Source organism: Plectropomus leopardus, chromosome 23, assembly GCF_008729295.1.
Source record: "Plectropomus leopardus isolate mb chromosome 23, YSFRI_Pleo_2.0, whole genome shotgun sequence".
NCBI lineage: Eukaryota > Metazoa > Chordata > Actinopteri > Perciformes > Serranidae > Plectropomus > Plectropomus leopardus.
The window spans coordinates 2,533,364-2,559,013 of NC_056485.1; the positions used below are offsets into that span (position 1 = coordinate 2,533,364).

General features: G+C 40.0%; 2 protein-coding genes across 3 annotated transcripts in view; one reads left to right on the forward strand and one right to left on the reverse strand.

The window, feature by feature from the left end:
• Positions 1 to 1,167: 1,167 nt before the first annotated feature.
• men1 (multiple endocrine neoplasia I) lies at positions 1,168 to 15,079 on the reverse strand. Of its 2 annotated transcripts, none has more exons than XM_042512265.1 (10): positions 14,831 to 15,079; positions 10,598 to 11,076; positions 10,258 to 10,466; positions 8,803 to 8,931; positions 8,444 to 8,484; positions 8,255 to 8,342; positions 6,666 to 6,802; positions 4,341 to 4,485; positions 3,198 to 3,371; positions 1,168 to 2,315 (listed from the first exon to the last, which is right to left on the reverse strand). In XM_042512265.1, exons 1-10 carry the CDS (start codon positions 14,878 to 14,880, stop codon positions 1,800 to 1,802), a joined length of 1,968 nt encoding a protein of 655 aa, XP_042368199.1. In that variant the 5' UTR covers positions 14,881 to 15,079; the 3' UTR covers positions 1,168 to 1,799. The 2 variants fall into 2 exon arrangements, with proteins under 2 accessions (XP_042368199.1, XP_042368200.1); XM_042512266.1 differs by lacking the exon at positions 14,831 to 15,079 and adding an exon at positions 13,358 to 13,430.
• The window catches only part of rtn3 (reticulon 3), a 40,974-nt gene continuing 29,608 nt past the window's right edge, over positions 14,285 to 25,650 (forward strand). The window contains exons 1-2 of the mRNA XM_042512264.1: positions 14,285 to 14,583; positions 25,310 to 25,357. Coding sequence (XP_042368198.1) covers positions 14,493 to 14,583; positions 25,310 to 25,357 — 139 coding nt within the window. The 5' untranslated portion in view covers positions 14,285 to 14,492. The remainder of the gene's footprint in view (positions 14,584 to 25,309; positions 25,358 to 25,650) is intronic.

Genomic DNA, 25,650 nt, shown 5'->3' on the forward strand with positions numbered 1-25,650 from the left:
TTCGTTAGTTAGTGTTATCGTGTGACTTTGGCGAGTATGAACTAACCCTTTTAAATGCCAAAGTCACAATATAACAAATAAAATAACTATTTGAGGCAGCAGTAGATCAGCAGCTCCTGTGTTCAGCAATGTTAAATCACTGTTTTTCTCAACGGAGTCTGGCTTGGAAGAGAGCTGCATAACAGCTTCATTTTCTTTCTCGTGTTTATTACCTTTAAAAGCTGAGCAAATCGGCTTGATTTCTTTTTAAAAAATGAGCAACTTCACAAGAAATTACACAAAAAATAGCAACAAATTATTTAAAAAAAAGTTACTATAAAATTGCCTGAATATTGGCAGAAAAGGGTAAGTAAAAAATAACTTAAATAAATAAAATTAAAACAATATTAAATATACAAACATTATTATATATAATTTATTATAATTCTAATGATCATAAATATGGTATTTGGACTTTTTTTTTGTCCACTTCCTTTTACTCCTTTTCAGACATGAAATACTTGTTTACTGAATATGTCCAATGGGCATTCTGGTGTTTTTCTTGCTCTCCTTGTTTTCCTATTTTTTAATTTTTTTTTTTCCTTTTTAATAATTTTCTAAAATTCTCTTTCTCCCTTTTTTTAAACATTAATATTCAGGTTGTTTTCTTGTCACCATTTACCAATTTCTTGCAGTTTGCTCATTGCCTTTTGTGTTCATGAAGAGAATTAAACCTATTAGCTCAGGTTTCAGAGGTTAAAATACTCGAGAAAGGCCTCTGAATGCAGCGCAAGAAAACTCATGTTCATCCAGGTTTCAAAGGGTTAATGTAAAGCAGTGAAAATATTATAAATATAGAATACATTTAAACTGATGCTGATTTTTTTTAGGTGGGATTTTTTTTGACATGCATTTTGTTGCTGATTGACTGACATCTACTGCATGTAATACACTAGGCGGGTTTCCAGTACAGACTTTTTTTAAAATGTCGATAAAACACAATCGTGATATGACTGTGTTTCCACTGAGTAATGTTCTGTTCTGTGACTTCTCCTCTGGGGATAACATTCCAGGAAGCATGGTGATGGATGCTCAAAACATTAGCAGCTTTATATCTATTGCAGCCACCGCACTAGCCGTCATTATTTCCAATCCAAGACCACGTAGGCGTGTTATGGAGCCATAATGGAAAGGCGAGCCCCTTATACGTGGGAGCGGACACGTATGAGGGATTTCTGGGAGGTGAGAGTCCACGATTTAACAGAGGAATCGTGGAATCAAAACTTCCAGATAATCTGCTCAGTTTTTGAAGAGTTCTGCTTGTAGCTCCTGCTGCATCATGAGGGAGCCAGTTCCTACTGACAAGCACATAGCCATAGCATCATGTGACCTAGAAAAGACAAAGAAGTGTTTCCATTGCAATTCTGCAAAATATGGCGTTGTCAAATCGCCTGAAATACCACCTCATGTGGGCATGAAAACTTTTTCTGCAATAAATGTGAGTTTCTTCGAAACGGACGTGTTTCCATCAGGCTTATTTTAAATTCACAATTTCAGTTTGAGGTATAATGGAAACCCGCCTACTGTCTATGAATAAGAACCTCATACAATCACACTTTCACACAAAAATCTGAACTATCCCTAAACTCAAGTGTGCAGGTCAGATATATTGCTGGGAGCGATGAGAAGTTTGACTGAACTGGACCTCTGGATGAAAACACTGGTAAAAAGTTTCACAAACAAAAGTGAGGTGACCGGGGGTCGTGCTGCTGTTCACAGTATGTCCTACAGAGTCCTCACTCCTCCAACAATCAGCAGGTCTAGAGGGACTTCCGCTGGCGTTTCATGAAGGACATGGAGTAGTCCCCGGCCGGTGTGCTCTTCTGCCTCTTCATCTGGACCTGCGACTGAGCGGTGAGCTGCAGCTTGATGGCGCTGGAGTTCACCTTGGCTGCACACAGCAGCTCCTTCATGCCCTTCATCTTTTCGCTCTGGAAGACAACCACAGGGCCGGCTGGGGAGGGGGACGCCTGCTGCTGAGATGAGGGGGAAGAGTCTGGGCTGGGGGACTTGGGTTTTCCTTCTGCGTCTGTGCTCCGCAAGCCCTGCGAGGAGCGTCGGCGGCCCTCTCCCACCTTCTTGGGCTGGGCTGCAGCAGGAGCAGCAGGCTGGGAGGAGGGGGAGGTGGGAGCAACAGCAGGAGGAGAGCTCTGCTCATCCAGCTTGGACTCTCTCCTGGGGCCCCGTCTGCGGCCCTCCCTGGGGTCCTCGCTGGACAGGTCGTCATCATCCTGGGACTCTGGCTCTTTGGTGATGATCGTCACCTTCTGACGCACCTTTGGAATCAGAACACACGCTTGTTTTTAGCCACACAGTAGGGATGGGTCATATATAAGCCACCTGCGTTTCAGTTCTCCCACTATCTCCTTTAGCTCTCAGCCTCTCACAGACACACACACAGAGCAGGGCTTTTGCAGAGCTCCAGACTTTGACTATTTACTACCGCGATTTGCAAACACTATCAATATCTGAACTGGAGAGCTGTTAGTTTGTTTCCAGCTCACAGTGAATTAATCATCATTTTAAATGGCGTTAGCTAACATCCAACACAAGCAAAAACATCAACACTTCCCGCCTGAAACAAGCAAGGTCTTTCAAAATAAAAGCAATCAGGCATTGTGGAAGGCAGATATATTCAAAGGACTTTTACAGGTGCTGGATCAAAAAAAATCAAACCGAGGCGAGAATCACACAAAAGATCCACACACTGAACTAAAAGCTCACAGTAAATTTTAATTGTGCAACATTTCGCTTTGATTCTTGCCTTCAAAATAAAGGCACCCACTTTGATTCATTTAATAAAAATGCTTTTTAAAATTTCCTTATATAAGTACTTGATTTCTTATAACTGCATTTTATTTAATGTTTTATCAGTAGTGTATTCAACTACACTAAATGACAGAAGCTGCTTTTTGCATTTTTTGTAACTGCAGTTCATTCAATAATTTTGTATTTTAATAGTTAAAATTAGTTTAAAGGCCATTTAAAAGTATCAAGATATATATCATAAATCATGATATAGCCTTAAAATAGCGCAATATTATTCTAGAACCTTATCGTCCGGCCCTATTACAAAGCATCAACACATACGTCACATCAGTGTGTACTAGCTGTGGTCAGTTTGAAGTTCAGAGGCAGAGCTGTTGTGGGTTCCTCACCTGAGCATCAAAGCGGCTCAGAGACTGGACCAGGTAGGTGGCCCAGCCCACATGAAGGACTGGCGTGGGACTGCCCTCCTCCCATTTGCAGATGCCATCATAGAAACACAGCAGGTGGGCAAAGCATTCTGGGTCCTGAAGTGCTGAGAGGGCCGCTGTCTGCTTGGGCTGCTCCTGAAATCACAGTACGTCAACAGGGTTTACACACAGTTTCTTTTTTGTCTTTTTTATTAATATGTTGAGGGAAAAAAATATAATGGTATGTTTAAACTTTTGTATGGACATACAATACTACAAAATTAGCTTGGTAAGATTCTCCACAATTCAGTTATTGAGTAAATTTTACTGAAACCATGAGGACCAAAGAAGAAGGCATTATCAGCACAGTAAACAAGAAAGATGGAAACTAGTAGATGTTGCACACTATTTTTAAAAAGCCAGGGGAAAAAGTACAGTGAACTATATTCATAATTAGATATTTAAACATTTTTAAAGAAAATTATCATACATTTTGATCTTTTTTTATCAGATCATTCCTAGCTCTGGATTTTTTTTCTTTCTCTGGTATTTCTAGGCTTAATTTTTTTAGGTAATTTTCATGTACTTGGGTCATTTCTTCTTTTGTTGATTGTTACCTTCTTCCTATGTTTTTGAAAAAAAGCAAATAAATAAATAAATTAAGGGAATATTTGCCCAGGTTGTAATGGGTTAAATTAATAATAAATTGTATTTCCCATCTTAACTGAGCAACAGTTTTGTGTGAAACGCATTAAAAAGCCCGTCAAATTTGCTCTTATGATTGTCTCTACAGTAGCACCCTCGGGAATAATGCGGATATCATCTCAATCTAAAAAGTCATACATTAGAAATCTGGCAGTCAGTGGGTATAAATATATTTATCAACATGAGAAGAACAAATTTTCCATGTGGCAAACGTGTGTTATAAGTGGCTGCAGATATGATCATCCAGAAAAGGTGTCCACAGACAGATCACATGCTTAATACCTGGTGGGGAGGGGGGGCGCTCTAATTTTTTTTACTTTGTTCTGGTGACAGCGCTCCTCCCCAAACAGTAAACTGTAAATGAAATGAGCCGAGCAGGTCTGAGAATTTGAGCCCTCCTGCGCGGCTGGGAATACTTGCCTTGTCAGCTCCCTCTCCTCCCTCCATTCCCTCGGCAGCACTCTCTGCAGCAGCAGCTGTCTCCTTCAGCAGAGTGGGGATCACATCGTTTGCAATGTCAAAGAACTCCTTGTAGATCTCCTCGTCCTCTCGGAAATAGTTATAACTGCAAGAGCAAGTGAGAGGAGACGGACTTTTAATGACAGAGGAGAGGACGTCAGAACACAGCCTGCAAGATAAGACTCATCATGTCATGTTGCATGCCAGATTTCTGATCATCTACTGGATTATAAAATTACATAAAGATCAGATTGAGAGGGAGCTGTTTGACCACTTAATGTCTTTTAGGATGGAATGCTGATTATTGAAGACACTGCAACAGTCCAGACAAGTGACCTCTGCCCCAAAAATCTACAAAGAATCCACTGTTACGAACACATTCCCTCTTGTAAATGATGCACAGAGGGCGAGCTGGAATTGAAGAACAATGGAGGAGCAGGAAAAGGAAGCTGATAGATGGGGAGAGAATGTGTGGTGGGTCAGTGCTGGTATTTTTAGCTGCAGCTCATGAGCAGTGTGTTTAAAGGGGAGGAGAGAGGGCGAGGATGCTGGACGTTTCCTGGCTGCCTCAAGCGCCACACCCTCAGAGTTTTGCTGTGGCTGATATCAGAGGAAAAACCGCAGTGTACAATCCCAGCCACAGCTAGACTCTGCTGTTTCATCACTTTACTTATACACTTAGCTCTGAGTTGAGGTAGCTGATGAAAGCAGTTTATCAACATTTTTTATTGGAACAATACGTGTCAGGGATGGTAGCTTTGCATTTACTGCCATCTTGTGTTCATGTGGTGAAACAACATGTGAGGCTGTTAGTCGTTAAGCTGCTGATGTACAGTAAACACCAGTATGGTAAAGCTAATAATGTCAAGAAAAAAAAAAGAGTTTAACCCATTGAAACCTGAACAAATTGGCTTGATTTCTATCAAAAACGTGAAAAGAGGGGCATTAAATTGTGATGTGACAGGCAGTTGTCCGTCCGACCGACAAACATTTTATTATGTTTTACTATCTTATGTTACTTTTATCATTATTACAAGTATATATTTTTCTGTTTTTAATTTATAACCAAGTTTTTGTTTCGTCTTGGTCTGGATATCAATTTAATTTGTATTATTCGTCTTGTCTTAATCCTGTCTTGGTTTTGTATTGCTTCTTTTTCACCTATTACTGATGCTTTTGTTTCATCTCTACTGGAATGACCAGTTATTTGACTGTTTTTATCTGTTCTACTTGGATAAATTTAATAAACAGATTGTGGTTAAAAAAGAAGAAAAAAAAACATGAGAAGAAAGCAATGAGCACTGAAAAAAAAGATCCCAAAATTAGCAAGAATTTAGTTACAAGTACAAGAAAATTACCTATAAATCATTTTCAAAAAACACAAAAGACAAAAAGAGAGAAAAAAATCATGTTAATAATCTGGAAAAAGTGCTTTAAAATTACAAGACTTATGTAACATAATTTCAAATACATAATTATGACAATTAGAGACTGTTTTTCCCTTGCTTTAAAAAAAATTAAATAAAATAATTTTCTCAATCTACTCATTTTTCTTGCATTTTCTGTAACATTTCTTATCAAGATGCTCATTGTATTTTTTCCCAGGTTTTTGAAAGAAGTTGCACCAATTTGCTCAATTGAATGTTTAAGAACTTGTGAAAGGCGCCTTTGAGCAGCACAAGAAAAATGATGTCGCTCCAGGTTTCAAAGGGTTAAAAGGTAACTTCGGTGTTTTTCAACCTGGATTATTTTCCCATGTTTTTGAGCTTAAGTGATTAATGGAGACAAAACCCAAAATTGAAGACAAGAAACACAAACTGACATTCATCACTTGGGGTTAGGGAAAATTTTTTTACAAATATTCACTGTTATATAAAACATCACTTTTTGGTATTGTAAATGTGAGAAGCATTTTGTAAATTTTAATCTTTTTTTTTTTTTTTTTTTTTTTTTTATAAAAATGTTTACACTGCAAAGTCAGAAAAAAAAAAGATTAATTAAATCCAATATCTGACGTCTTTGCATGTTTAAGACTTTTGAAACATTGATTCAAAACATTTAAATACCAATAAATGTCTTATTTTTAGATGAATGATTTTAAAGCATTTTACGGCTTTTGAAGGATCCGCAGGAACCCTGGTTAAAGGAATGCTGGACCCTAAGAATGCAGCGTAGTCATCTTCCCAGACTGAAAAGACAACCCTGGACTTCCACTGGAGCTTGAAACCTATCAATATTCAATGCTGACCTTTGACACAGAGGTGTGTTACAGCAGTGTAAACTCACTCTTGCATGACCTGCGCTGCCTCCGCCCAGGCCTTGAGAGCCTCTCGCACATCCCTGTGTCTGTAATGGAAACCAGCCAGATACATGTAGGGGTAGATGTGCTCGTTGTTGTAGTACTTCTGAGCAGAACTCACAGCCTGAGAGAAAGAAAGAAAGGAAGAAAGAAAAAGAGAGAGAGAGTGCACAGACACACACAAGTTAGAGGCAGAAAAGTACAATGGCACCTGCCATTTATCTCTGAAAGGTCCGCACATGTAGCTCATGGGGTGTAACCAGTTTTAGAAATGAACTTTTTTGCCCACCTGCTACTGTGGCTGGTGGATTCCAAAATCTACTATCCACTCAACAGATTACTATTGTTTTTTTTCTGGCTGGTGAGTGAAGCAAATCTAGCAGCCACTTGCTCATTTGACTGGTGGCTGGTGCTGATTCCAACCCTGGTGTAACAATCCATCGATCTGGACCGATTTATCAATCCACTGATCAACAGTAGAACTTGACTGATGCAAAGTGAAAGCATATGATATCATTATCTTCAAGATACACCATTTCATTTTGAAATTCTGTCACTGTCAAACAGCAGCAGGCAAATGATGGCAAGCAGTGAAGAGAAAAGTCTGGAGAAAAGCTTTTATCATTAAAATGGCGCTGTGTGAAGCAGCCAGGATGAGAATTAGCACCTCCAAATCCAAGGCCATGGTTCTCAGCTGGAAAAGAGTGGAATGCCCTCTCAAGATCGGGGAGGTGATCCTGCCCCAAGTGGAGGAGTTTAAGTACTTCAGGGTCTTGTTCACTAGTGAGGGAAGGATGGAGCGGGAGATCGACAGGCGGATTGGTGCAGCGTCTGCAGTAATGTGGACTCTGCACCGATCTGTTGTGGTCGATCTTTGTTCCTACCCTCACCTATGGTCACGAGCTTTGGGTAGTGATCAAAAGAACAAGATCGCGGGTACAAGCGGGCGAAATGAGCTTCCTCCGTAGGGTGGCTGGGCTCTCCCTTAGAGCTAGGATAAGAAGCTCGGTCATCCGGGAGGAGCTCGGAGTAGAGCCGCTGCTCCTCCGCATTGAGAAGAGCCAGATGAGGTGGCTTGGGCATCTAATTAGGATGCCTCCCAGACGCCTCCCTGGCGAGGTGTTCAAGGCAAGTCACAACCGGTAGGAGTCCCCGGGGAAGACCCAGGACTCTGGGTGTCTCTCGGCTGGCCTGGGAACGCCTCAGGATCCCCCGGGAAGAGCTGGACGAAGAGGCCGGGGAGAGGGAAGCCTGGGCTTTCCTGCTTCGGCTGCTGCCCCCGCGACCCAACCCAGGATAAGCGGTAGAAAATGGATGGATGGATGTTTTGAAATGAATTTTCTAATAGTTGGGAAAATTTATTTTCACTCAGATTTTTGTAGATATTTAACAAGACACTTAACTTTTATATAATATATGCATTTTTACTATTCCAAGTCGAGTTTCCAGAGGCTTTAAAATGTGTCTCTCATATTGATGTATTCAAAATGAGTAGTCCAACATTTTGGGATATATTGGGGCCAAAAAAAACGTCTCTCTGCTCTGTGACTTGAAGGAAACCTCTGTAAAGTCTCACCTTGAGGTGGATTTGCAGGGGGCTCTCCTTGCCTGGGATTGGATCCTGATCTTCAAGGTCTGCTAGAGTGCCCATGGCCATAGGATACCTGGTGCACAGTACACAAGTGAAAAAATTTACACTTTAACTCTACAGAGAAAAGGCAAACTGTAAAACTTTTCATTCTTAACTTCATTGATACAAACTTACCTGTCCAGGTCGCCTCGATCATACAGCAGCCAAAGGAGTTTCTGATCAAACAGGGAGAAATAGCACAAGATCAGAAAGAGAAACACATGCAGCTTATGAAAAAGCAATAAACTTAGTAAGTGATGATAAGAAATACAGCTGTGACTGTGTGACACATTCATGGCACCAAACTATGTGATGACAGAGAAAGATAACGGGAATTTCCAACAACACAAGAACATCAGATTGTTCTGTTGGCTTTCTGACATTTAGGTCGCTGCTTCCTCCAGCATCTACTGTGAAACTGAAAACTGTGGTGTGTTCCAGTTTGAAAAACAGATGTGGAACTACATACCACACTTTAAGCGGCGGTTACTGACCTGTTGCAGCTGCAGGAGCTCGGAGCTATCGGTGTGCAGGTCCAGTGACGGGTTGATGGCGCAAACCATGAAGGCCACCTCCATGTTTCTGTCACATTTCATGTAGGAGCCCTTCAGGTACAGCCAGCTCTGAAGGAGACACACAGGTTTACAGGAAGGTTATTATCAGATACTGCTCATGTAAATCTACGGACAGCCGCCTTTGCGTTTATTTAGAGAGGCTGGAAAAAGGAGCAGATTTATGCATCTCTTTATGTGTCCACAGCCCATACTGACTTTTTACGAGCAAACCACCAGGTTTAAACATGAGCTCATATGGACTGACTCATTCAGCTGACAGTCATGGTGACATAATCCTGTATCATCAGAGCGACATGGATTCATGAGGCAAAACTAAATTCCAGTAACTGACAGCAGGTCATGTTGCACGTTACTGAACCTGATGTTCAGGGATACTTTTTTTGTGACAAAACAAGCTCACCAAAAAATAAAATATGGACTTGTTCACTTTTTATATTACAATTTTGTAAAAAATTCTAAATGTATTGTTATTTTGCTTATTTTTGTGTTGGGGAAGGTCTTCCGCTGGACTCCTCCCTGTGGTTCCTGTTACCGAGTAATAAAGAAAATTTGAATAATTCTCCAATGCACTGTATTCATCTATTGTTTATTTATTTACCAAGCTCAGTCTTGTAGAGCCAGGAGGATATTTCCTCTCTGATAGTCAGGTTGGATCAAAGCCTGACATCCTGTGGCGAGTCCTTTGCCGCTCGTCAGGGGATGCAGTTTAAGCAGGAGAGCTGGAAGTGCTCTGTTCTGTCGCCACTGATGCTAGTTTCATGTTGTGTGCGTCTAAAAAATTGGGATATTTTCACCTGCTTTTCTGACTGTTGGCATAGACATCTCTGCATAATTGATCAACTTGTTGACTTTTAGACTATCAGTCTTTTTCAGTTGACATTTGACTTGCAAAAGCTGCAGTGTTTTGCAATACACTTAACATAACACGTTTATGGTCTTACTGTGTGTGTGTGTGCGGGCGTTTGCGTGTGTATGTGCTCCACCCAAGCAAAGGAGAACTGATAGCGATGCAGTACAGGCTGAAACATAAATTAGATAAATAACATAAGCATATTTTTTTTATTTAATAAAAACCACAATCTAGGCTTATCTAGATGAAAAGTGACCTTAGATAACTGACTTGGCCCAATTTATAAAATAAAAGAAAAATAAAATTGACCTGACTTTTCAGGGGGGTGCCCAATATATTGGTGGGAGAAACACTGATATTATTGAAATACAATACTTAAAAATCACAATACAAACCAACTTGGTACCCGGGTATTGTAATAGTATAGAATCAGGAGATAATTGTATATTTTGTATTATAAATTTGAACTATGTGTATGGATGTCTTTAGGTGCATTTTTTCATGTAGGTGGAGGTGGACCTTACCTTCTCACTGACTCCTGCTGTGACTGTTTGGCCTCGTCGGTCCTCGTTACCCTTTCCATGCCAGGTGACCTCAGCCGTCTCTTCACCGTTTTTGCTGAAAATCACCCAGGCGTGGTCCTCAGATAGCGCCAGGTGGACGTCCTTCAGACCAAGAACCTGGCAAGCTGCCACCACAGCAAATGCAACACCTGAGCTGTCCAGTTTGGTTCCTGGTTCAAATGTGACAAAGAATTATTTTCATCAGTTGGACATCACTAATTCCAAGTTGATCAAAGTCTGTACTTCAATAACAAACATCTTCAAAAAAGCAGATGTCATTCTAATACTTGGTATCACACACCAGTGATGAGACTGAAGAGGGACTGGATGTGGGCCCGGTCCTTGAAGTAAGAGCGGCTCAGACTGTTCCAGATCACGTCTGACACCTTCTTCACCAGCTCCCTGCTGGAGCCTGCAGCAGTCCTACGGTACTGGGACAGGTCCACCGCGCCGCGAATCTGTGCTGTGAAGCGCTCGTACAGTGCAGAAATCATACCCAGCTCCACCGTGGGGAAGCAGGAGTTGGGACAGTCTGGCTCCAGTGGTTCAAAGCGGACCCCTGGAACGTTCATGGGGATGACCCTGTTCACAGCTAGGAAGTGCTCAACAAAACCCAGGACCAGGGAGAGAAGGGCCAGATCTGGCTCAGACTTGTGGAGCTCGGCGTCAAACAGCTGAACCACGCCGTCGATCCCCCGCAGGGGAAAGTGCTTCTTCTGGGCTGAGTGCAAACCCATGATATCTGCTGGCAGTCGACTCACGCTCTGCTCACCTGCAGTACTGAATGTTACACAGCCACCAGTTACACTCCACAGCAATATCACACACTGATGCTGTAGAAAGCACAAGTAGATTTAGCAAACATTACTCACAAACAGAAGGAAATGCTGTATTTGTTGAGAACTATTTTTAATGGCTTGCTGATTTGTTTTCAATAATTAGCAGGACAATATGAAGTTCTATGGCACAGAGGAAGAAGCTGTATCAGACTTTGATACACAACACAGTATCTGTTAGTAGATACTTTTGTTGTTTGTTTTGGGCTGCATAAGAGATCAGTCAAACAGTAAATCATGAAAGACCTATCCTTTAACTTTGACATTTTACCCATATAATTGCCCGTTACAACACATTAATATATCCGCATATTTTCACAATAAATGAATATTACATACACTGAAAAGCATTATATTTTATGTCTCCATCTGCTGGTGGGCCAGCAGGATAAGAGTATGCAGAACATGATGTTAATTCTACTACAGAAGAGACCTGACGATCACTTAAGGTGGGGAAAAAAGTGGATATATCGATATCGGTAATCAGCCAAATTAGTGGTTATATATCAGCATATTGGCAAAAACTACAAAATTGTGCATCCGTAAAATAAATACAAAACCCACCCATTCAAAGTTGAACATCCCTCCCCTTAAGCCAAACAAAAAACATACTCCCCTGTGCTCAAAAAAAATATCTGAAGAACTAACATCTGAAAAAGGCAATGACACACTTAAGAAATCTAAGAAAGGCACCACAAATTGTAAGACATTAGTACATTTCCACGATTATTCTTCATTATAAAAGTTGTGTGTGTGTGTGTGTGTGTGTGTGTGTGTGTGTGTGTGTGTGTGTTGGGGGGGGCTATATGTACAATTATCACAATTACGTTTGTATAATTATGTTTGAGAATTAATTTAAAATAATCGTGCTAAGTAGCTAAGTAACAATCGTTATCAAATTTAACCCTTTGAAACCTGGAGCGACATCACTTGATGATGATGTTGCTCTGAGGCATCATTCACAAGCATATAAATCTTTTAACCCTGAGCAAATTGGTGCGACTTCTTTCAAAAAAGCATGGCGTAAAAGGCGATGTCTAGGGGAAAACAGCATGTTTATGTATGCCGATAAGCCTCCATACAAGTTCAATAAAATATACGGCAAGATATGGTGCTGTGACGCATTAAAAAATAAAGAAAAAGTAGCGCATGAAGTATTAATATTTATACATGTATTGTAGAATATTTTTCTACGGAAAATTAAAGGTATTTTCTCTGTTCTTGTGCTTTTTTATTAATTAATATATTAATCATTGCCCATTGCCTTCTTCCCCATATTAAAATCAAGAAATCAAAAATCAAGCCAAATCAAACGGTTAAAAAAAGCAATAGGGCTGAAAAAATACCTTTAATTTTCCGTAGAAAAATATTCTACAATACATGTATAAATATTAATACTACATGCGCTACTTTTTCTTTATTTTTTAATGCGTCACAGCACCATATCTTGCCGTATATTTTATTGAACTTGTATGGAGGCTTATCGGCATACATAAACATGCTGGTAATAATCTCGGCAATAAGAATTTTAGCCATGGGATTAATGCTGCACGTTAAACAAATAAAATATAAATCCAGACAGTGACCCACAGCCGGGAAGCTTGACTCGTTGCATAATGCTGGTTACATGAATGCCGCTAACACGGGCTATATGGCGCTTTGGTGGGCGGGGCACTCCTCCTGCTACACACGGAGCTACATTTAATTCAAAGCTGCTAATAGAAGCTCTTCGAGGCTTGAGAGCCTGAATAATACGTCGAAATGTCTCCAGAACAGCACAAATACATGCTGTCTTTCAGTAGACCGAAATACGTCATTAGAGGAATTAATTTGCATGCCTGGTTAGCTGGTTGAGGCTAACCAGCTAACTTTACTAAGTTAAGTTAGCTAACGTTACCCATTTAGTTTTACTACCGGTACTGTTTGTTGAATGAATACTACTTTATTTAAATGACTGAGATAAAGTCACGTTGCAGTAACATCCTGAACCACAAAGTGAGCCACACACACTGTAGCAGATAGAGAGCAGATGGCTCTGAATGACGGCTGTTGTCACAAGCAGCTAACAAGCTAACGAGCCGCTAGTTAGCTAAACTCATCACTTTTGGATCACGCATCTTCCCCTACCACTCTCGCGAAGTATATCGCCACAATATGCCGCCACACCGGTTCACTCCAAGCTCTTATGAACGTTAAATTTGAGCAATGTGTAAGAGATAACGTACCCGTTTTTTTCACAGCCTCAGCCACATGTTTTTGTTTGTGTCCCCCTTCTTTTGCCGCGCAGTTCAGTCTGCCCGACAGTCACTTGCAGTGTGCTACCAGGCGCTACGTTTGCGTAACGGAGCAGATCTCATAACGTCATGGCGGTCGCTGTCAAGCGCATTTGAAAGCTGAAAGGTCCATCCCCATGATTGTAGATCTGATGCCCTGCGCACACGGTGTCCTGTCATGTATCTTGGGAAATGTAGTTCATAGTATGTTTTTGTATACACTACCAGTAGAGGGCAGCATGTTTATATTATGTGATATATTGCTACGAAATGGAACAAAGGTAACCGTTACATAATGGAAAACAAGCAAAATCCACACCGTTTAGGCTAATTATACTGCAGCCGAGAAGCCGAGAAGCCACTGCATTTTTATTATTTTTCAAAACAAATTTCATAAATGTGGCTACGGCTGGCTTTGTCACAAACAGCTCAAACGAACACTAGTCTATACATTGTACCGCAAATTATCCACGTTTCATTTGGTTTAATTTCATTCGTACAATATTATGCACTCCTTGATGATATAATGGCCGAAATACAAAATCCCACTTTTGTTCAGAGCAGGTATGACATGGTGTCTGTGTTCAGGAATATTCCTTTTGCTGCCTTCAATTACTGTCGAACATTTTAGAACACTCGTGAACTTCACACCGAAATAACAAGTTCTGCCTCGAACAGAGTAGGTGGAATACATTTTTAAAAGCCAGAGAGAAAGAAGAAAAGGTCAATGCGTGGTAGTAATTTGAATAATTATACATTTTGATGTTAAACGTCTTGGACACAGACACAAGTCCTACGTATCAGATTGAATGTGAGATATACGAGCCTGAGCGGAGATCCTGAACGCCCCTCACCCCGACATGTTTTCCCCTCCTCCATTAGTCCGCCTTGTTTCCCTCCATCTCTTGTGCTTATCTGTCAGTGCTCGGACGTTGCGTTAAGGTGCGGATCCGAGTCCCGCTCTTGGGGGAAAATTGAGGAAAGTCAGACGACATTTACGTCTTCAAGGGACAGTAAATACGACTATTTAAACTGAAACGACAGACATTTTACCGCCTTTGTGCAGTTGCTTTGAAACTACAGTAAAATGGATCCAATGACCCAGTCCGCCCAGATATCATCGTCGCAAGGGTTTGCCGATGGACAAAATTCTGCTGCCAAAGAATCAAAGCTATCCGGTAAGACACAGTCTTAGGTTAAGTTAGCAAGCCAAGTGTTATTTTTCAATGAGTATTTTATCTTTAATTACTATTAAAGCATATGTGTTTTTATTTACAGGCGTTAATGATTTCATAGTCAATTCCAGAACTTGGAAGTGTAGCCATTTTAATGTAGAAAGCCTTTATGTTGTGTGTTGTTGTCGTGTGCGTGTCTGCTTAAGCTTGTTTAAGCTGTAATGGGAAACACCTGTGGTAGTGAACTTACCCGGGCACACGGCTACCAATCATTCCCCGTGTAGCGTCGGCCTGGTACATACCGTTGTCTTTTATGGCTACAACGCCAAACCTCCTTTATGAAAATGTCAGTTTAAAGTCCGCTTACTGATAAGCGTGAGCCACAGTCTTTAGCCATTGTTAAAAAGCATGAGGTAACACACTGACTGTGCAGTAAATATTCGGTTAGGTAGGCAGCTGAACACTATTATGTGTTGTCACTGCTACTTACTGAGCACCATTATTAATATGCGTCCGTATAAGGATGCTGCGTAATTAGCAGGACTAATTAAGGAAGAAACAAAACAAAGAAATGTTAGTAAAATACGTACTTCTTGGTGCATTTTACGTCAGCCGAATTGAAGTCAGCACCCGATTGACTGTTAATGTAGTCTTACATCATACTTATACGTGGTGCATATTTGTTGAGAAGTGCATACACATTAAATTACATTTTAAACAATAAGGTTTGGGGTGACAAAGCGTTATCGGCGCTAAATGTTGCGATGCTCTGCACTGCAGATGCATTGTTACTGGGCAACTGCCAGTGAAGGGAGAACCTCTTAAAGGCGCATTGCCCTTTTTTTGTCTCTTGAAAATGATAACAATCCCTCAACAAAACGTCATGGCTGAAGAATAGCATCATTCACTTCTGTCTTATAACTCTCACCATCTTCAGTTTTTTAAGTGTTTTAGCGTGTTCAGGTTTCACGGTCTAGACGCGCCTAATTACAACAAAGGAGCAGTGTTGTCTTAGGAGGCCTTATTGACAGGTTATTGTGTACAGGGAGTGGCTGCTTCACAATCACAGCGTGTGTTGCCTCAGTGAGTGTGCGTATGTGTGTGTTAAGCCATCTGATTAGGACCCTGTGGCTCAATCAACCACTACATCTTAGCCATTTGAAAATCCTTCAAAGCCATGTTCTGTTAATCAAAAGGATTGTAGGCTTTGAAGAATTATAGCACATGTGGTCATGGGCGTCAACTGGATGTGGCAGGGTGTGGCACATGATGCTTGACTGAGTTATGATTTGGTTTAGGAAGTTTATCAGTGAGAAGAGGAAAAGAACTATTAAATAAACAATTACTAGAAATCTGCAGGGGCATAAGAGGAATTACATTAATCAGGAAGCATTTAAAACCATGATTGTTTGCATGCTTGCAGTCATATGATGTGATCTAAAACGTATGACAACAATGACCAAATTATAATCTGTTATGATATAATTTAGTCTGTTAACCATTTGAAATCTGAGCAAATTTGCTTGATGTCTTTCAAAAACATTGGAGGGGGGGCATCAGGCAATGAGCAATGAAAAATAAATTTCATTTTCAATTAAAGTTCATGAAAATTTCCAGAAATTTATTTTGGAAAAAAAAATTGAAAGAAAAAACAAAGAAGTGCTGTTATAATATATCTTAATACATGAATGTAAATATGCAATTATAGTAATTATAAATTTAGTTTTCCCTATACATTTTTCACTAGCTTTTTAAAACAATTCTAAATTTACTAGTTTCTTGGAATGTATGAAACATTTATACCCAAGTTGCTCATTGCATTTTTCACCATGATTTTGAAAGAAACTGCTTTTGCTCAATTTTCTCTGGAATCAGTTGTTAAAATTATCCTATTTTATTTAACCTGTATTTATCAGAAAAATTAAAAAAAAAAAAAAAAATAAAAAAATAATAAGAGTGTAGATACTTAAAACATAAATTAATACTTCTGAAAGGCATCTAAAAGCAGCACATGGACAGTAATGTCGCTCTAGGTTTGAAAGGGTTAAACAATTATGAATGGCTCCACTTTGTCCCTGAAAAGCCATGAGTACAGTCAGAAATATTGGTGCTTGATTACAATTAAAATATAAATTGCTTGATATTTTAATTAAAATCTAAATTATAATATAAATTGCTTGATATTTTAATGTAGCACAAGTAGGTTTAATTCACTTAACTTACATGTAAAATCAATTCAGAGGTGGCTCACACAGCTGTAGTATAACCTCCACAGGCAAAGCTTTTCAGGAGCTTCTGTTAGAGCCAGTTTTTGTCTGCCAGTTTCCAAGGCAGCGTCCGGAAAACATGGCTGTTAAAATGAATAGTTTTGTGGCAGCCATGGTTGTTTTTTTTAAACGTTCCATGACAGATAACAGACATCGCCTCCTGCAAACCTTAGTCATTACAGCACTGCTGAGTCACCCCAAAGTATGGGCTTTAGGGCCTACTCAGTCTGCATCTCTGACTTATGGGAAAGGCAGTGTCTGATCTTTCCACTCAGAAATACATTCGTAGGGATTAGCTATGGACATCACTTTATTTTTTCAACTTTTTTATTTTTAGAAATATCTGTATTATAGTGTGTGAACTGATGTTCATTTGAAATAAGACAAACAAATCAGAAGTTTTATAGTGAAATTGTCTACAGCTAATAATGCATATGTTATTGATTCATTTTTCAATAATGTTGCGACTGTATTTTAGGCAGACAGGTTAGAAAAGGTTCACTGCATTGCATTGAATCATGATGTAACTGTAGGATGAAAATGTAATGTATTAGCAAGGACTGGTATGGGCAGGAAGAGTAGTTAAGCTCAGTGAAATATTAATTTACCCTCTTGAAAAGCAATAGTTATTTATTTCAGCTCCAAAGAGATCCAGGCCTTAATTGGAAACCGGCTCATACAGGAGAGACGTTGGCAAACCCACCAGACTCCCTTTATATAAACAGTAGTTTTAGCATTTATTATAGAGGCAGCATATTTTCACATCTTAATTCAGAGTTTCTATCAATCAAACTAGAGTTGGTGATTTTTAAAACAGTGGAAAGATGAAGCATGTTTTTTTGCAAGTTTAATTTAGACTTTAACTGTTTGTGGTTAACCCTTATAAACCTGGATTGACATTAGTTGACTCATGCTACATTCAGACGCCTTTCACAAACTTTGTGACCGTTTGAGCCCTGAGCATATTGGAGGGAAGAACACTGTGGCAAGAAATGTCCCACAATTTTCAAGACAATTATAAACAAGAAAATGACCTTAAAATCAGTCTTAAAATAGGGGAGGACTATTAGAAAATGATCTCCAAATACGAAAAATGTCCAGAATTTAGATTTAGAATACTAATAATTTCATATTTTAAATTATGTTACAGGAAAAAAATATAATAACATAAAAAATTAGCACATGCAATTTAGGTACAGGTTGAAAAATCCAAACAACAAAACACATCTTAAACATGTGCTTCACATCATAATCTGCCACTGGCTTTTAGTTTGAAATCTACAGGAAGTCCTGATTTGCAATAAAGATAGCTAAACGTCCATCAAAAGACAGTCGAGGTGAAGCAACTAGAAATAAGTGCTTGGTAAAAATGATCTCTCTCTCAAAAATAAAGTGTTTTTAAGCAGAGTGATAAATGTGGCATAATTCTGTGCATTTCCATAATTCTGTAAATACTCAGTGAATAATGAATAGTGAATGATTCTGAAACATTGCCACATAACTGATACAGAGGCTGTTTGTCAAACGTGCTTTTGTCCATATTGCTCAAGCTTTACAGTAGCATCGTAATCTACACTCGGTTTATCTTTTAGTCTGAGGACATCACAGTTAGCAGATGGCCTGGCCCTCCTCTCCATCGTCTGTCTATGGCTCGGGCCATTTCGTTTGACTTGCACGCTGATGAGTGACACTAGTCACAAAGGAAGTGACACACTTCAAATGAGGACCTCATTTCTCAAACTACATTGCATCAGATTTTGAGGGGAAGTTAGCCTCAGAATCAGTCAGTGTATTGCTGCATTATGTGTTATCTCAAATGGGTTTTTTTGTCTGAAAGGTACTTTGAACTGAAATACCCAGATTGTTGCAGCATCAGAAACTTATCAGTAATCCTTACATCACAGTTTGATAAGTGTAGTTACTGGTTTAGTGATTTCTGTGCACTTACGTCCTCATAGGATTGTTCTTACATGAGCCGAATAACCTTTATATCACTGGAGGCATCAGACCAGACCTTTAGTTTAATCTCTTACCTTTCAGACACCAGGCGGGTTTCCATTATAGATTTGCTCAAAACTTAAATATATTTAAAATGTCGATCAACCACAAATGCGGCGTTTCCCCTGAGTGATGTTCTGCGACTTCTCTGGCGATAACATTCCAAGTAGCATGGCGATGGTTGCTCAAACTAGCAGCTTTATTTGTATTGCAGCCACTGCACTAGCTGTCATCATTTCCAATCCAACGCCAAATCGGCGTGTTATGCCAGCGATAATGGAAAGGCAAGAACCTTATACTTGGGAGCGGCCATGTATGAGGGATTTTTCCGGAATTTTTTTTAGATTTTACATGAGCGGATGATCCACTCAACTTTTGAAGAGATATGCAATGCAGAAACACCCATTGTAGCGCCTGCTGCATCATGCCTGAAGGAGCCGGTTCCTACCAACAAGCACATAGCCGTGGCCTCATGTGACCTAGAAAAGTAAAAACAAATAGTTTCTATTGCAGTTTTGTGAATAATGGTTTTTTTTAATTGCCTGAAATGTGAACTTAAAAACTTTTTTTGTGATAAATGGGAGCTTTTTCGACATGACACGTTTCCATTAAGCTTATTTTATATTCACAGTATCAGTTTGCGCAATTTTAGGGTTAATGGAAACCTGCCTAGTGTTCACTGAAGAAAAAGGGAGAGTTATGCTCATCTCCTTCTGCTTGGCTATAGTTTACATAACATTTTAATGAGTTAACATAACTCCCATGACTGTAGTTAGTTGTATGTCGACCCTGCAGATGCACAGCTATACTAACACATATATATTTACTAAACCTGCAATCTGCCTGAAAAGAATTGGCGACAAGCAGCGGTTTGATCAATTCTCGAATCTTTTTTATCAGTACTGCGTAATGACCTCATGCTTTGGTTCATTTAGCATGAGGTGCTTGCTGTAAACCACTTGAAAGTGAATCACACCAGCAAAGCCTCAAGGAACACGGAGTTCTTTCAGCCTCCCCCTCCCTCTGCACTTTTCTTGCCAAGATAGCCCTCCTCTCTCCACTCCCTGCTGGAGCGGACTGTACCACCGAGGTCACAGGAGGCAATCAGATAGCCCTCAGGGGTGGACAGTGCAGGATAGAGCAGCAGGGCAGGAATGGCAGGCATGGCACAGGACCCGCCCTGCAACATCACTTCCACTAGGATATGAGCCTCAGACGCCAGAGGCCACTGCCTGAGCGGCCTCCCACCTCATGTCTGCCAGTGATAGATTTAGTACACAAGAACTGTGGGTTTGGAATGTAAACTGCGGCTACATGAGGGTACTCTGACCATTGCTCCAGACCCCCAAAATGACCATTTCTAAAAATGGACATATAGCTGCATTAATATTTTATATCCTGAAGAGATAATTTGAAGATTTTTTTGAAGTGTGGTTAAATGTGGTACTCGTTTATAGTCAATGTGTTACCAACAGTAGATGGCTATCAATGCCCCCGGTTTGGAGAAACAGGCAAGAATAATGGCACGGAAGCTCAGCAATGTATTGCTGTGGATGGAGGAAGCAGCAATATGCATTTTAGCCACCAAAAAGATCCTGCGAGAACTATGACGTCATGGCCGCACTTCACGCATTACATTTCAGACATGGTCATGTCACAAATAGGAGGACAACAACAACAGTGGCGGATTACCGAGCTGTCAGTTCTCTTGCATGCATTCGCCATCGTCTTCTTGTTTGTTTATACTCACCGTTCGATAGAAGAACGCCTTCATGTGCAGGCGTGTGGTGTTCTTCTATAATGTGTCATTACAAAGTTAGACCAACAACTTCTGGCCTGGCATGCATACTACAGCGTTTTCGATTGATTTTGCGGATCCATGTACACGTGGATCGTTTTCACAATGTTATAATATGAATGCAGATTTTTTTTTAAAAGAAAATGCAAATAAAAGATTTTCCGTTTTTAGTTGGGGCGCTCTCATCTAAACGTGGCCTTAAACAGTTTTGTTGCACAAAGCCAGACACAATTGAGAAGAACAATACTTTAACATCACTGAACACTGGAGCTGCTAGTCTACTGCTGTTGCAGTCCGTTTTTTATGTTATTGTGTCACTTCCGTGTTTTTAAAATTTTAGTTGGGATCATGCAGTAGCACAAAGTAACAAACTGATGGAGGCAGCGGTAGAACAGCAGCTCATGTTCATCGAGCTAAAATGACTGTTTTCTTAATGGAGTATGGTGGCTTTGAGCAAAGCATAAATGGGAAACTGAAGCGACCTTGTCTGAAAAGGGCTGTCTGCAGCCAGGTCATCTCGTGAAAACTTAAATGTTGTTCCATTTTCTAATACAAATTTTTATTTTTGTTTTTTGGGCTGGCTAAAACATTGCTTAGCATCTGTGTCTTTACACCTTACCATGGATCTAGGCCTTTGAATCCGCCCACCTCACAAAGCTCAAGTCAATTGATGGGCATCGTGACAAGAAACAGCAGTTTCCCGGTTGAAATTTAAAAAATGAATCATGACCCCATTAGTCCCAGGGGTGGGGCCATGGCTGTTGTCAAGCAGAGTGCTGGCACCAATAAGGAGTAATAACAACAATGGCGACCACTCAAGACACTGTTCTTAAGGCTATTCTAAATCTAAATATTGCCCGACATCATGGTTTGTTTTTGCACCGTTACATTTCTAAACCCCCGTTAAACGGCTATATTTGCATGACTACAAATCAGTGCGGATTTAAATTACCATTAGATTCAGCCGGATAGGTTGTTCTCTATTGATTGGTTAGGGAAAATGAAATCCCCCTCCCCCATGGAAATCAGTTAGATTTGGTGCAATGTCAGACTGAAGATGGAAGCGGCGTGTCACGAGATGACAATTCTGATATCAGTCAAGGTGCTTCTGCTGCTTCTCTTAACTGGGGGTGTGCCAAGTAACATCTACTGTATATATACTGCATTCATGTGATGGCAGAAGGTCGTAGTTTCCAAGTTGAGAAGTCGTCCTCCTGACTGTTGTGTTTATGTGCTTTGATGTCGTACAGTGGGAACAACATGGAAGTTATAAAGATGGGTTGCATTTTAATGCTAAGAGTATTTAAACAAGAGGCTGATAGCTGTTTCCACGTTATTTAGAATTTTATATATATTATTTTTATATGTAACATAGGTCACTCTACATGGACAGCAGTTAATATTAATACAATCTTACACTTAATATGTGATCAAAAATTGTTTAATTCATAAATTAATTAAAAAAATTGTATAGTTGACCAAACAATGATTTTTGTCTATGCTTTTATGGCGTCAAGTCATGTTATAAAATAACATTGTTGTCAATGTTGGTATACTCTACTGCCATGCTTTATAGTTCAAAGTTTGCTTGCTTGCTTGCTACAGATAATAGATGCAGGTACTAAAATATGCAACTACCAAAAGTAAATGATAGCTACTAGGAACAAAATAACAATCTATAATTTTTTACCATCAATTGTTTACCCTGTTTCCGTGCTTTCTGCCATTTCTGATGCCCTGAAACGTCACAACTCGGCAACTCTGGTATCATCAATTTCCCGATTTCCCACTCATAATTACAATTTTTTTCAGGCCGTTCATGTTCTCGTAACTCATAAATTCGCTAAACACACACGAAGGCAGTATAACACACTGACTATGGATAAAAACCTTATATAGCCCACATAAAAAAATCTAAACTATCCCTTTACCAATGGACCCAATGACAGTTTGTAGTAGGAAACCCACAGAGAATTATCACCAGCCCTGCTGCTCTGCTCGGCTCTACAGAGTTTTTCAGCTCATTTTAGCTCATTGTTTTGGTGGTACGGCCCACAAACTCTTACCACAACAGCAATGGGTGCTTGCATTAGTCCTCGTCTTCTGGGATTGTAAATAGGGAACTGATATGTCAAATGTTGTTTTCTGCTTGTTAACTTCACAAGTTAATGCAGCTTTAAATGAAAGAAATGCATAGTAAAGCAGACTGATCCAACAGCTCTGGCTGTATGCCAGTTGTTAGACATTCTTATTCTTATTGATTTCTTAATCTGTTTTCTTAGTCTTTATTCATATATTCAGCTGTACTTTTTTTCTTTGCAATGTTCAGAATGCCACCACATGCGCTTAAGTCACGTGCAGTCCTCTTTAGATCTGTATGTTTCTGTTTTTCTTTCATTCCCACAGCTTCACATTGGTTAGATTTCAACACTAGAAAATACCTGTTCCTATGATAACATACTTAATATTTTATGTTATGTTACTGTGATCTAACCTGATATGTATGTGCAGATTTGTCAACAGTGACTTTTTTTTTTTTGTTAAATCATGACATTTATGCATGTTTTTAATTTTTAATGTGCCTAAGATGTGACTTACATTTGTTTAATTTCTTTTTTGTGGATATATATGTTAATATTTTTTAAACGGCTAGTATTGTCTTCCAGCCTTCTGAGTTCAACCGCCACCAGTTTGCCTCTGTCAGATGTGGAAGCACATGTAAGATTTGTAGTAGAGTTTGCATTGTGGTGAAAAAGTGAAGGTGTGGCGTGTTAGGAGGGCACGACCATGTGAAACGGAGAGAAGGAATGCTGCACTGCAAGGGCACACCAAGTGCAACCTGCCAAGCCTGTAGACACTCCAACAGAGCTGAGCTGAAGCGAGACGCCGGTGCCACACCTCCCTGAGCAAACCCGAAACTCTCCCACATCTTCAGTCCTTACCCATGACTCAGGATATTTCTCTGCTAGCATCCTCACCAGGTTTGATGAGGGGAATGTGTTGTGAACTCTGATGGTACACTCTTTATCCCGAAAACTTGACGGTGTCATATCCTTAAACATGAAATGGAAAATGGCTGCATAGTTGCAGTACTCTACAAGGAGTATGTGGATCCTAACGTTCCAGCCTCTTCTGGTTTCAGGGGATGTTGGATCCTGGCTGCAAGGAATTGCTCACATTCAGACACAAGCGTTATTGAGGTTGGGTTACGAGGTCAAGTTCACAGTCGGCGCTCAAGTTCATCTGAAACGTGTTAGAAGGGGTTAAGGTCAGGGTGAGTCAAAGTCTTCCACACCAACATGGCGGTAAATAATGGACTTAGTCACGGTGATATCACCCGCTGGTGTGTGACTGTTTTGATGCCTCACATTCGGCATTTCAGCTGCTGCCATCTTGCTTTTTATGGAGCCAGAAATTACCATATTTGGGCTAGAGGGTGGAGCTTTGGAGTAGTGAGGGGTAGATCTGACTGGAAGCCAAGGACACTGTCAGCTGACAGCCTGTCCCTAAAGTGGACCTGCCCTTAACCCTTTGAAACCCAAGTAAATTGGCTTGATTTCTATCGAAAACATGGGAAGAAGGCAATGGGAAATGAATAAAACGTTCAAGAAAATTACCTGAAAACTTAAAAGAAGAGAAAAAAAGAATTTAAAAAAGAAGGAAATGACCCAAAAGAAATGCTTAAAAAAATATAATTCTGTAACATTATTATAAATGTCACATTGATAATCATGAATATAATTGTTCCCTACCTTTTTTGCTTTTTTTCCTAGACATTTTTACTCAGCTTTTAAGAAATAATCTTCAAAATCTACTATTTCTTGTAATATGTGGAACACAAATTGTGCTCATTTCCATTCATTTTCCCCCCATGTTTTTGAACGAAAGTGCACTAATTTGCTCAGGGTTAAAAGATTTAAACACTTGTGAAAGGCGTCAATAAAAAGTGACGTTGCTCCAGGTTTCAAAGGGTTCAATAGGTGGTTGTTATTTTAAGAAAATGTAAATGGGTGAGATATATAAAAATTCACTCCCCGTACAGTTGTCGTCAATGCTGAAAGTAGCTACAGAGATGAAAACTGCTTTTGGAACCAGGCTGTGAACATGTTTAACTCTGCTGTCAGGTTGAGAAATTGAGTATTTTAACATGGGGGTCTATCGGGATTGACTCTGTTTTGGAGCCAGACTCTAGTGGCCATCTGTTGAACTTCAGCTTAAACGTCATTTTTCAGTGCTGGAGGTTGCCGATTGGGCTGTCCACATACTTTAGGCCATACATTGTGGGTGAAATCTTTGTGTCCTGCTGGTTTTATTGTAGCAACATGAAGCACGGTGTTTTGGTCGTAGTTGATTTATGGGAAGCACTTCTTTTTGCTCACTGCAACACTAAAGCAAAGTGAGATTGTGCTTTTAGTGGAAGTGCTTCTTAATTAACCTGCCTGCGTAGCAAATCTAAGTGCATGTGTTAAAGTAATTTTAGGTTTACGGATGTAAACAATGAGCATATGCATGAGGCAACTGTAGAGCTGTAGAGTTGTTAAGGCTGGATGATTTAACTCTTGTTTTCTTCTCATTTGTCTGCCTTTCTTTGACTGGGTGCAGTGGATAGGACCTCTTTTCTTCCTCTTCTATGATGATCATTCTTCTGTCCTTTTTATTTTTTCAGATTCCTTTCTTTCCTCTTCGCCTGTATCTCTCATTCAGTCTCCTCAAGGCAAGTGTATGGTTCTCTTACGCTGCTCGCCTGCTCTCTCTCTCCCCCTCTGTCCTGTACTCTCTCGCTGGCCTGCTGCTGTACCGCTCTACTTCATCCCTCTTTCTAGTGCCCCTCTCCTGCTCGTACGAATCCGATCAAAACAGAACAAACCTGCAAAGAAACCAACGGCGTGGTGATGTAGTCTGAACCCCCCAGCTCCTTCCCTAGCTCGATCAGTCTCAGCCCACCCCTCCTCCTACAGATCTTGTCTTGCTAACCATCTGTTTCCAACACTGCTGACTCGCAGTTGC